Source organism: Corvus moneduloides, chromosome Z (genome assembly GCF_009650955.1).
Source record: "Corvus moneduloides isolate bCorMon1 chromosome Z, bCorMon1.pri, whole genome shotgun sequence".
Classification (NCBI taxonomy): Eukaryota; Metazoa; Chordata; class Aves; order Passeriformes; family Corvidae; genus Corvus; species Corvus moneduloides.
The window spans coordinates 72,785,592-72,797,749 of record NC_045511.1 but is presented as its reverse complement, the minus strand read 5'-3'; the positions used below and the strand labels follow the sequence as shown (position 1 = coordinate 72,797,749).

General features: G+C 38.0%; 1 protein-coding gene across 2 annotated transcripts in view; it reads right to left on the bottom strand.

The window, feature by feature from the left end:
* Positions 1 to 391: 391 nt before the first annotated feature.
* ST8SIA4 (ST8 alpha-N-acetyl-neuraminide alpha-2,8-sialyltransferase 4) overlaps positions 392 to 12,158 on the bottom strand; it is a 57,535-nt gene continuing 45,768 nt past the window's right edge. Inside the window, exons 5-6 of one of the 2 annotated variants that reach the window (XM_032095831.1) lie at positions 5,158 to 5,231; positions 4,154 to 4,239 (exon numbers count right to left, since the gene is read on the bottom strand). In XM_032095831.1, coding sequence (XP_031951722.1) covers positions 5,162 to 5,231 — 70 coding nt within the window. In that variant the 3' untranslated portion in view covers positions 4,154 to 4,239; positions 5,158 to 5,161. Of the gene's footprint in view, positions 4,240 to 5,157; positions 5,232 to 12,158 lie in introns of both variants that reach the window. The other variant, XM_032095830.1, reaches the window with a different exon arrangement.

Below are 12,158 nucleotides of genomic sequence, written 5' to 3'. Positions count from 1 at the left end.
GTGGCTCAGAGCTGTGGGAGAGAACTGTCCCAAAGCTGAAAAGGTAACAATCAAACATTTATCTATTATTTTTATGAAACATGAAAGACTGTCACAGAAACATTAACATGTATCTTAATAAGCAATTTACAATCAATTTATCTGAATGAAATCAAGTTGTTTAATGCAAAGCTGCCGTAAGCTTTGGAAAAATACACATGTTCTGCTGTCTTGATTTAATTTCCAGTTCTTATTTTTAATGTACATTTAGGAACCACAGCTGGCAATTGAAATAGCTGATGAGAGGATAAATTTGAGGAACACTCAGAACACAACTGATTGGCATTTCAGTTGTTTCTCACCAGGGCAGATAACATTACAACGTTAGGGATCTTTCTTTTTATCCTACTACTTTGTATTAGTTGTTGATAGTGTTGGATTATAAAAGTGGTAATTATAATATAAAGCGATCATCTGCTTTGTGCTCTGTGGGCAGCAGATGTGTGAATGTAGATAAACAACAGGAATCACCTAAGGCAGCTATGGAGGCTTAAGTTGTTGGCTGCTGACCAGTGAAGGACCACAAAATGAAATCTGTTCCACCTCAAAGCCTCTGTACAGCAGTTAAGCCTTTGCTGCTATGCCCTGGGTCACCTTTAGGGAAAAAATCACATAGCGGAAGTAATCTGTCTTTTTCATTTAGGTCCTGGGGTGCCTTAACAGAAATGCTCCAAGAGCCCCAGGAGGTATAAGGGAAAGGTAAGAAGGGTGTCTGCAATGAGTCCACTGCTACAGCTTCCCAGCTGTAGAGTGCAAACAATAGGGAAAATCCTGGGCATGTCTCACCTCAGGTTGCCTCAGACCAAGCAGAAACTGGTGGTCACAAACCACCTCAAAACAAACAATTTGTAGCACAGCAAACCACACACCAGGGAGCCCCTCAGAATCTTTGGGCTCCACATGGACGCAGGTCTTATACAAGAACAATAGTTTAAATTGACCCCTAGTACTTGTGAAAACCTGCACAAAGACCACAACTGCTACTTGCCTCAGAGAATGGTTTGAGACCCACTCCTCACTACATCACACCTCAGCTCAGGACAAAGTGAGGCAGGTGAGGAAGAGATGTCCTGGTGTAGAGTCCCATGGTTTTGGAAGGGAGGCACACCTAGGTGCTGGTTTGAGGGGAGAGTGCTATGAGAAGGATGAATACAGGTAACAGCAGAGAGCCCTGAGCCCATGGCTCACAGTGCCCAAATGTGCAGTACTGAAGGAAAGTCTGCAGAAGATGAGGTTAAGGCCCAGTTTTGAGGAGGTATGGGAAAACTGTTGTCTTGGAAGTAGGTGCTACTGTCATGTCTTGTGCCAAACCAAGTAAGAGAAATTTAGTGATAGGGTAAAAACCTGGACTCCATGGCTTAGGTACTAAAGTTAACTTCACTTGTGGAAAATCAAATGTGAAGCATGCAGAACAGGCGTAGGCCAAGATTTAATTTGTCTGCTGACTTTTAAAGGCAAATTCTGTCACCTATCTTTCTATTTACATGATATTCTTTTAATTTATTCATTTACACAAATATTTTTTTTTTACTGCCAAGGAATTAGAGAGTCCCCATGGACTTTGTTGTCAGATACATAATCAATTGGCATATTCAAACCTTCCATGAGGGGAACAAAATCACCTGTCAGTTAATATTTTAGACTACTTGAGCTTCCTGTTTGTCAATGGCCTGACACTAGAGAGAAGAAAAGACATTCCCAGAAGAGAAAGCTAAGCAGATTTTTCTCTGAGCTTCTGATAGACTGGCAATCTGTGAATTCTTTATTTCAATAGCAACTTTGTCAATGTATGTGAAATATGCTTTTCATAGCAAAACCCTAACAGCAAGAACAGGAATATGTTCACTCTCCATCAAAGAAATAACCTTGTATTAAAATGAAGGCATATATAGTGAACAAATAGCACCCTCTGGTTTATCAACAACAAATTAAATACATTCCAGTCTCCATAGCTGTTTAGCTCCTCATGATGCCTTGGTTTCAGTGAGTTTCATGTTAGGACCACTTATCACACATTAGCATGTGGCCAAAGTAAACTGTCCTGGGTACGAGAGCCTGGTGAATAAGGAAAGATGTTACTGTGTCTTACATATAGCAGAACTGGCTTTCTACTTCCTGTAATATTTGGCTGCAAGGCAGTGATTTAGCTACCAAATTTGCATAATCACAGATCTCCAATCATGCAGGACGAAATACATGAACTTAAGAGGAGAAAATGGGTAATAAAGAGCATTTTCAGCTAGTAAATGTTTGTGAGCGTGGTGATACATATGAAATAGCACAAACTAATTCAAAATTCAGTAGATACACTGAATATCATATTTGGAGACCAGGATCTAATGTAGATCTGAAAACGTAACAAGAAAATACCCATACATTATACCTGCATACCTACTCCCTAGCCAAGGAAAGATGTGAAACCATTATGTTACCCATTTATGTGCTCTTTTAGCACTAAAACATATAATAGGATAACAGGTTTTGCTTCTTAATGTACGCTGTACTGATACTCCACCCTCTCCTATGCTCCTGTAATTTCTTGTTCTCTTTTTTTGGAAAGAAGGAAGTGAAAGAACTCTTGGTTTTGTGGATAAACAAGACTGTTGATCCAAAAAAACCACTGTGAGATAATGCAGCTCTGTGATATTTCAGTCAGTTACACATCAGAACATCTAGATGATACAAAAGAGTTACATTAAATAAAGAGATCACCTAACAGCATTAGAAATTTCAAAGAATTGTATGATCTGCAGTTTTTTCCATTAATTGGCTAGGTCTTTTTTTTCTTTAGTTCCAGTGTCACCTGAGTTTCTTTAGACTTTTCCTTTCTACCAGGAATAAAACTGTATATATAGACACATATATATTTGAATGTATGAAGTAATTTCTTTACTCCTGCAGATTTTTCTGAAGAATTCTATATGCAAAGTCAGTAAAGAGGCTTTGCTTTGAGATGCTTAAAAAATATAAATAACAAAGAACATGTTCCCTTAAGCAGCAAAGAAATAGAAATCCACACAATTTCTCCAAGATAAGGAAAAAATGTTTATAAGAGTAATCTTTGGCACTGAAAAGAAGGGCACCCTCTTGTATGTCTTCAAATCTGTACAGGAGAGAAAAACTTCTCTTTAAGTCAGATCAAAATGATATCTGCGTGGTTTCATGTAATGGGTACTGACAACAGGAGCTAGAAAAACAATCGGAATGTTAAAGATTGTATGACAGCAGGATACAACATGATAACACTTGATAAAATATTTCATGTTCCCCTCCACCCTCCCACGCTTATGGATCTTTTTTTCTTAAGACAATTCCATAAGATAAAAACATTTACTTATAACATGCTTGAAATCGTGTAAGGACTCCAAAATTTAAAAGCAACAAAACCCAACCAACGGCAATAAGAAAAACAGCAACAAAAGCTGAGGTTATAATACAAGATCAGAAACAGTTCTCTGACTGAAGGCATTTACTGATTTGTTTGATCTTACAGACTTCACTTTCTCTACTCAAATCTATCATGAAATTTTCTGCCAAAGCCTGATTTATTTGCTCAAGTAAATATTCCATCCATTGGATATTCTTTTGTAGGTTGTCTGATCACAGTGGCAAATTGGCAGGTTCTTTTTCTTCTTTAATACATGATGAATGTGTCACTGCATCCTGTAAACACTACTGAGTATACATTCAAGCTTTGTTCTTAGTGAAAGTGGCACTTACTTGAATCCTTGCAGTCAAGATAGCTTAGTTATATAGCACTTTACAGGTATAATAGCTGGTTATGTACTTCTAATATAACACCTTTTTCCAATGGCTTAGTGGGTATTGAAACAAATCCCCACTGTGGTCCCACTGCCATTGCACATCATCTTTATGATGAGATGGGTATTCTGTATTTATTGTACTTTACATGTGCTTTATTGCTGTACGCATTTCTCTGTTGTTAATTTAAGTGCTCCTCTATTATGTAACACATACAATGTTTTAAACTCTAATGGCATCCTATGAGGACTGGCACTAGAAAAGTACCGATACTTCAGATCATCATAATAATGATACTTGACTGGTTTTCCATGTAAATCCTTTGGGAATGGCCAAAATCCATACAGGTGAATTTCATCACAAAATCTGGTGGCAAGTGTATACATGAGGAGACCAGTGCTGGGTCGTTTAATGTGGACCTTGTTTGTCAGCCAATAGCTGCAAAGAAAGAAAAGGTGCATTAAGAAACTCATATAATTTCATGTGAATAAATCCTGTGAACTTATTTTATCTACTATGCATTCATTTTACACTATGAAAAGGTGAAAGTCTCCTTTTCTCTAAGCTGAGATCATAATGACACTTCTGACGCACTTTTATTCCTCCTAGAGGAGCTTAAGGGAGACCTTATTTAGCACAGTGCTGAAAAAAACCTGGCCAGCTACGGCACTTAGTTCAGGACTGAATCCTAACACACCACCATATCTGCAGAAGCTAGAAAACTGCAGTCAACCTCCTCAGCCAGATCAGAGAACAGCCTCTTGCTATAAAATCTGACCTGTTGCAGTATCCAATTCATGTGATCAAGTGAGCCCTACACTGAATATTTTATTGGCCTGGTGATTATTTTGCAGATTGCTTGTCTAAATAGCAAATGGAAATGATAAACCTAAGTTGACTGTAACTTCCAGAAGTCAGTAGAAGTGAAGCTTGATTTACTTGCTTGTGATTAAGCACATAAAACTACCTGTTGCTAACAGCAGTCTCCAGATAAGCAACATCTTACACTACTGATTTTTAAAAGGCTTTGTTTTGTACTCAAACATTCACTGGTCTGACTTAGGCTACGGGATAGTTTTCCTGGGCCAGTAACAAGAAGTCTGATTATGGCTTTAAAAGCAGCAGAGTTTTCAAAGAGACAAATGGAAACTTAACTGGATTCCAGCACACAGCTCACACTGGTAACCCCCAAGTCTGTCACCGACATTGTTCTAATGTAATCTCTAACCTTTAAAATCAGAACTTCATTAAAATAATGCCAGCCTATTACTGGTAAAACACTTCTCCCAGGTCTGATTCAATAGAAAGACTGCTAGTACTTTAGGGAAATAAAAAAGGTCACTTAGATTCTTATACCTGGTCATTCTGCTGATTTGGACAAACAACAGCCATGCACACAGCTGTACTGATCAGACTGTGGGAATGTGTGACTGCAAGTAAGAGAAGTAAGTATTAGCATTACCACACAAATGTAAAGCCACTGCAGTGTGCCACTGTATTCTTAGTTGTAGGCTGTGAATTGCTTCTACCACAGTCTAAGAAGAAGGTCAAGGAAGATAAGCCTCACCAGACTGGAGTTAGCCTTGTTTTAAATGGGATTACAATAAGGCTGGAACTTAAAACTATACATCCAGAGTGCTATAAAGGCATTAATGATGTAGTAGGAGGAACATCCCACCTCCCAGTATGAAACAGGACAGCAAAACTATATCTTTAATCAAAGATTAAAGTATTTTTAAAGCACCAGATAATATGCAACAGTTAATTTAACCACCCTATTGAAACTGGCCTTCTCAGTTTCATTCTTTGCCAAAACCATAGCTTTGAATCACAGATACATATGCATATGAAAGATAATTTGGTATTTTTGGTTGGGTTGCTTTTTTGGTTTTTTTTTTCTGTTTTGGGTTTTTGTTGCTGTTGTTGTTGGTTTGGTTTTTTTTGTTTTGGTTTTTTTTTTTTCATTATACTCAAGTTCATTCTTTAAAAGGTGACGGACCCTGCAAGCAGGAAACAGTTCTGGGCTGAGTGACTGCTTCTCCAAAGCCAGCATAGGGAATGACTCAGAATTCTGCTTGGCTGTAAAAACAGGATGGTAAAAAGCATATTTAAGGAGTGAATGCAACTGGGAATGGGTACATCTACAAATGACACATGCATATATCGTTTTTCAGTATCTTCATAAACATGATTTTTAAGACATAAAATGCTAAGCAGTTTGTTTCTCACTCTGATAAACTGAAACTCTGTAAGACAGGATAAACCAAAGGAGGGACTCCATTCTAGAAAAGAAATGTTTGTTTATCGGAAAGCTGCTGAAGAAAGAAATTGGAATGCTTTTAGCACTTCACAGATACAGCAAAACAGATTAAAAATAAAAGCTAATTATTTAATTTTTGTGGAAATTGGTATTTGTCTCTTGAGAAGTCAGTACTTTAATCCCATGCAGTCATCCATCTACATGAGTGTTTCTAGCCAAACAGCAATTAAAACTGATGCATCAGGTACTACAGGGTACCACTGCTATCATTCCAGTTGAATTTCACCCTTCCAGGTTGCTCATGGCAGAAAATTAAATTAATAGTAAACAGGTAAATGTTTGAAAAGGAAACTACATCTTACTTAAGCATTTCTGTCCAGAAATAAGTACGTAATTAAGGAAAAAGATGCAATGAAGACCCTCTTAAAATTTTAGAGTATACAAGCATATTTTCTCTTCTGTTTGTTATATTCAGGTATTATACAAAACAGAAGTTTAACTATTTCTTATTTCTTAAAATTGAAAAGATATCCAAACTCTCTCTATATAATGAAAATATAGTACTTGCTGTAATTACTATAAAAATTTTGTAACTTGGGATCGATTATACTTAAAATGAAAAAAAAAAAAGTAATGCAACAAATGAAACAGTTGGAGGTGCTCAGTGCTCAAGGCTGATGCTTCCTAAAGATCATCTATCTCAGCACATTCCTGGCTCCCAAAGTCTGCTTGAATCAATAAAATATTCAAGAAGTGACAGAAATCACAAGTAGTCTTTGTGATTTTTGTTCTGAAAAATACATGCAAACTTTTCAGTTGCTCAGGTAGCTATTCTAATGCGAGGTTGAGTTAAGGCTGATTAGGATTGATTGATGTTGTAGATACTTTAACCAATAAGCATCTTTGTACCTGTTTTCAGTTTCCAAAGTTTTATTACAGCTTTAGTTTAAAGCATAAAGATACTCTCCTGATCTACTTTTCTGGGATGCACTCATTTTCTGTTTAAAATTACAACGTGAAGGAAGCAACTAACTATAGAACAGAATGAGAATCTCTCTTGTTTCTCATAACTAATCTCTAGGTCTTCACCCATCACCAATTCCTAATTTTCCAGCTGGATAAGGAATCAGCTTAACTGACAGGACTGGGTGGATCTTACCGTGTTAGAAAATAGGCATCACTGTGAAGACTGTAACTGCCCCTGCAGTGCACCACTACACACACTCACTTGTTTCCTTCATGCCTCATGCTAAAACAACTCCTTTGTGGGGCCTAAAGGCTGAATTTATTGAAGGTTACTGAATGTGCCAGTGCATAAACACCCTTTAAATCTATAATTTTTGTGACTTGAAGTTGAGTAGCTCGAATTCAAAGAGATCTCACATCAAATTACTTTAAAATAGATGGCTGATGGTAGTGTAGTAAAGACATTGGCAAGATACCATGAATTTCAGCTTATGCTCAAAAGTTAAAAGTAACCTCTAGCGGTAAGTGAAAAACAGCACAAATAGAGAGTATCCTGAACTATCTGCAATGAAAGGAAGGTCAGGTCAGCACTTAGGTCCATGTATTGCATTTTATAAAATTGTCATTAATAAATACCATGTTTGCAACAGGTAACTAAAAAATGCCACAGTACATTGTAAGAGTAAAGGTCACCCTGCTGACAGTAGGGGACTGCTAAAAATGCCTCTTCCATGTAAAAAGCTAATTTGAGCTGGTACTGGTTCCTGTAACAATGTCATTGTGCTCCTACTATCATTCTGTCTATTTTCACCTCAGCTCCTCATCCCAAATCCAAGCATCTTTGCCTCCAAAACTTCTCACCCGCTTCAGACCTATTAGTTAGTGAGCCATGGCAACACATCTGAGACCTCTTTCACACAGTCCAATATAGATCCCTCTTCTAGAATCCTTTCTTTGTACATGCACACTTTAAATAGATTTCACATGCTTTTAAAATCTGAACAGTGATCTCTTGCATGTTTCACTCTATTTTACATTAAAAAATGCATATATGCATTCTAGAAGAATTTAAGTAGCAGAAATGTTAGTCATTAAGGAGTAATATTAACATTAAGGAGTAATGTTAACATTAAGGAATTACGCCAGGATAGTAAGCAAAGTAAGGAGTAGCAGCAGGATCACAGAGCAGGGCCATCAGAAGGAAGGTTTACATGGCATCTCACAGTGAGAAAGTCCTTGTACCTCTTTGTTGAAAAAATGTGTTTCACTGGATTTTTGGGCTGAAAATGACCTTGATGGGATGCAGATTTTTGATATTTCTATTAGTACTGGAGAGAAATACTGTCAATAATGGATTTGTGTCAGCCTTATTCTAGTACTTTCTGATGCTTTAGACATACATGTTTTTTCCTTCCTTTTTATTGTTATTACCTTAATGAAACCTAGTTCTTATATGCAGTTCCACACCATAAATAAAATAAATGTTTTAAAATTCTGTATGTAAAAATGTAATTTTTGTCAAATATCCTTCTTTGTCTCTACTGTGATAACATGAAAAGCCATAAAAAATAGGAAAAAAAATTATTTTAAATTGAGGCACTAGTACAAAACCTAACATCTCAGTAATAATGACTTTTACAAGAATCATGAGATTATTCCTATTGGAAGGGATGTCAGCAGACCTCTGACCAACCTTTGACAGATCTCAGTCCAATCTCTGTCTCCAAGTAGGGTTCCTCAGCCACTGCTGGCTGGGCCTGTGCTCCAGCTCAACTAGCTTTGTTGCTTTGTAGCTCTCTGCTCAGCTTGCTTCAGTTGGCCAGTGTCTTTCCTGCTTTAAGGGGCCCATAGGTGCTTGAGTACTCCTTCTACACTTAAAAAAAGCAGTGAAGAAAGTAAAAGTGTGCCCTGATGAATATGAGATACATAAATTATTTACAACCATAAGCATTGTTAAAAGATTACTTTGACACTTATATTGGTCTTTGAGTTTACGGAACCTCAATATTTTGGCCTTTAAAAATTCTGCCAGATCAAAATAACCCCCTATGGTTAAATATACAGTCAAATCCACCAGACTTTCACCTATATCTAGCAAGATATCCTCACATTTATGAAAATTGAATGTTCTACTATCAGCATGATTGCCAGAGGAATGTCAATTGAATAGCATGTTGCTACCTGATAATGACTTCCTGCAGCCGTTGACAAAAATTAAATGAAAATAAAACCATAGATATCTGTTTTAAAAATAGTTAATGTTAAAATGATCTTCTGGAGAGACTCTATTACAATGACTAATACATACAATAATTGATGCCAATCATCATTACATTATATGAGTACTGGGGAATTCACATTACAATTGTTTATCCTGCTACTGTGGAATAGATGACTTCTGACTAAATTAAAACATGAGATGTGCTTTCCCATGGCTGTACTCAGAATGAAGTGCTGTCTCAGACAAAGAAAATCAGATATGATGGGTTACATTCAAATACCAGGTAATTTAGTGTACTTAGCATATTTATTTGCCTTATCTACAAATTCCACAAGATATCATAGTATAAATAGATTCAGAATCTGGTTACATATATTTCAATGGATTTTGAATTCCTTGTTCTGGACAGGGCTGAATCTGAGGAAACATTCATGTTTCAACTCTGAATAGCTCAAAAGATTATATACTGAGCTCTGTTTCTTGAGATGTCCAAGCTGATCTTCAAGTAAAACTACTCAACACACCTGGCTGTCACTGAAATTCTGTTCCTTTTACAGACAGAGAAAATATTTTTAAAAAGAGCTTTCTGAGAAATCATATATGGAATTTGAGAAGTTAAAATATTAATAAAAAGGTAGTGGAAAAAAGATTTTGAAAGATGACAAAACATCTCACTGTTACTCAAGAGTGTCTGTGTGAGAAGCTAGAGGATGTATATTGTCTTGATCACACTTCCTCAAAAAATACTTCACAACAAGACAAGACAGGGTAAAGCAACATACGCTATCAGAAGAATAAAGTAACTTCTGTATGAGAAGAGAATAAATAGAGTAGCTTGAAAAAGAGACAACTAGGTGGGGAGATGGCAAAACGCTCCAAAATTAGGAAGTGTGTAAAGGTGGCAAATAGGAATTTAACTACTACTTTAACATAAGCACTGTAACATAAAGCGCTATGGACTCATCTGTCCTAGGGTGATGTTATGAAGCTGCTTTATGCCTTAACCGTCTGCTCAATGCCCAAGGACGCTGTTTCTCTGAGATGGACCCGGGGCTGGAGCCATGGGACCGAGTCCAGGGCAGTTTAACGGGGCCCAGCGGCTCCAGGGGCTCGGCAGGGCTGGGGAGGGAGTGCGCCGGGAGCGCTGTGCTGCTCTTTGGGTTTCCTTTGTGTTCCAGCTAGCTGGGAAACGTTTCTGTTGGTTTTTTTCTTGTTCTTTTTTCCCTTTCCTTCCCCTTGCCTCACTGACTCCCTTCCCTCCTCGCCAGTCCGGGGAGCCTGCAGGAGTGGCCCTGGCGGGCCCGCGGGGCCGCCCCGGCTGGTCCGAGCCCACATGTCTGTTCCCTCTCCGGGAATGTGTTGTATTCTGAGGGGTTTTAAGAATCCTGTTCTACCCTGTTTTGTTTGTGTGTTAATAAATAGTTTGGTTTCTTTTTCTCACTTTCACTTCTTGAGACTCATTTGTCTCATTGACGGAGGAAAAGGGGAGGCCCTTTTCCCTTCAGAGGGGACACTTATTCCAGAGTGTTTCCTCCTGAAGTTTTGTCTCAAAAACTGAGACATCAGTAAAGTCATTTATTAGCAGGTCTGAAATAAACAGATGGAAGTACTTTTTACACACTGTAACACTGAACTGGGAATTCATGGTGTGCAGGTTTGGGCAAACTTGGAAATATATCCTCTGAGAGAAGGCAGGTTACAACCATCCCTCCCCCCACCAGGTTCGGGAAAAAATGAATTTTCCTTGAAAGAAAGTGAAAGAGATAAAAACTATTTATTTAACAAATACACAGGAAAAGGATAATAATGCTAAATAATAATAAAACCTCTCACTTTATTGAGAGAAACCTTGGAAAATTTCAGAGTCCTTCCTTAGATCTCCCTCTCCTTGGAGCTCGGATGGGGTGGTGGGCCCACCGCCAGGGCCAAGGCTTCAGCAGAAAATCCTCCCAATGTATTCTGATGTTGAAGCCGTCCAGCAGAGAAGAAGGGAAAAATCAGACCCCCAGAAAAACAAAGTTCAACTCTCCGGAAGAAAAGGAGCTGAAAAACTGGCTGGAAAGCTGGCTGGAAAGAAAGCAAGCCAGGTGCTTCTCTCCGCTCTCTCTCTCCTGCTGCAGCTGAATGCAGAGAGCTGTCTCTATGTGTCCTTGAAAACATGAAAACAAACTGCAAAGCGGCTTTGAAGAAGTTTTGCTCAGTTTTGTCTCTCTCCCCTCTCAGGCTCAGTTAAAGGCATAGAAAGGCATAAAACTAATTTCAGGGCATAGAGAAGCGATATGGGATACAATATCATAAAGTAACCCCAAGACACATGGCAATAGAATGTTTTGGATGCTGTTGGCCAACTAAAAAACCCACAACTTGTCAATGTTCACACACCCAGTGGTGCTGATGAAGCTCTTTCTCAAAGGTTTGCTAAGCTGCTGGCCATGGGAGCATATATCACAGGGTAATCTTTCCTCTGTTTCTAATTTTTCTTCTAAGTTTCTGTGTTGGCACCTGGCACTGGTAAGTCTACAGGCTAGAAAGGGATCTCTTAAATAGCCACTTTTATGTTCTTGGACCCAACATCTGTTTTCTAAAGAAGGTGTTAGGGCACCTAACCTACCTTCCTCAAACTTAAAGGACAAATCCTTTTCTTGTGCTTTCTTGTCTTCAGTGGGATTAATCACACCAATGATATGAAAAACCCTACAACTGACCCTCTCAATTTATGTGAATGTTTCAATTAAAAATGGACTATTTGGCTTTTTCTTACTGAGATATGCTTTGCGCAGAATGCTGCACAAGGAATCTAAAGTGTAAAATAATTAAATTGTGAACAACAACACAGAAAATGTGACAGCCAGCACAAAAACACTGCTGAGTGTTTGCACAAGATCTACTTGACAGTTTTCAGTGTACAAT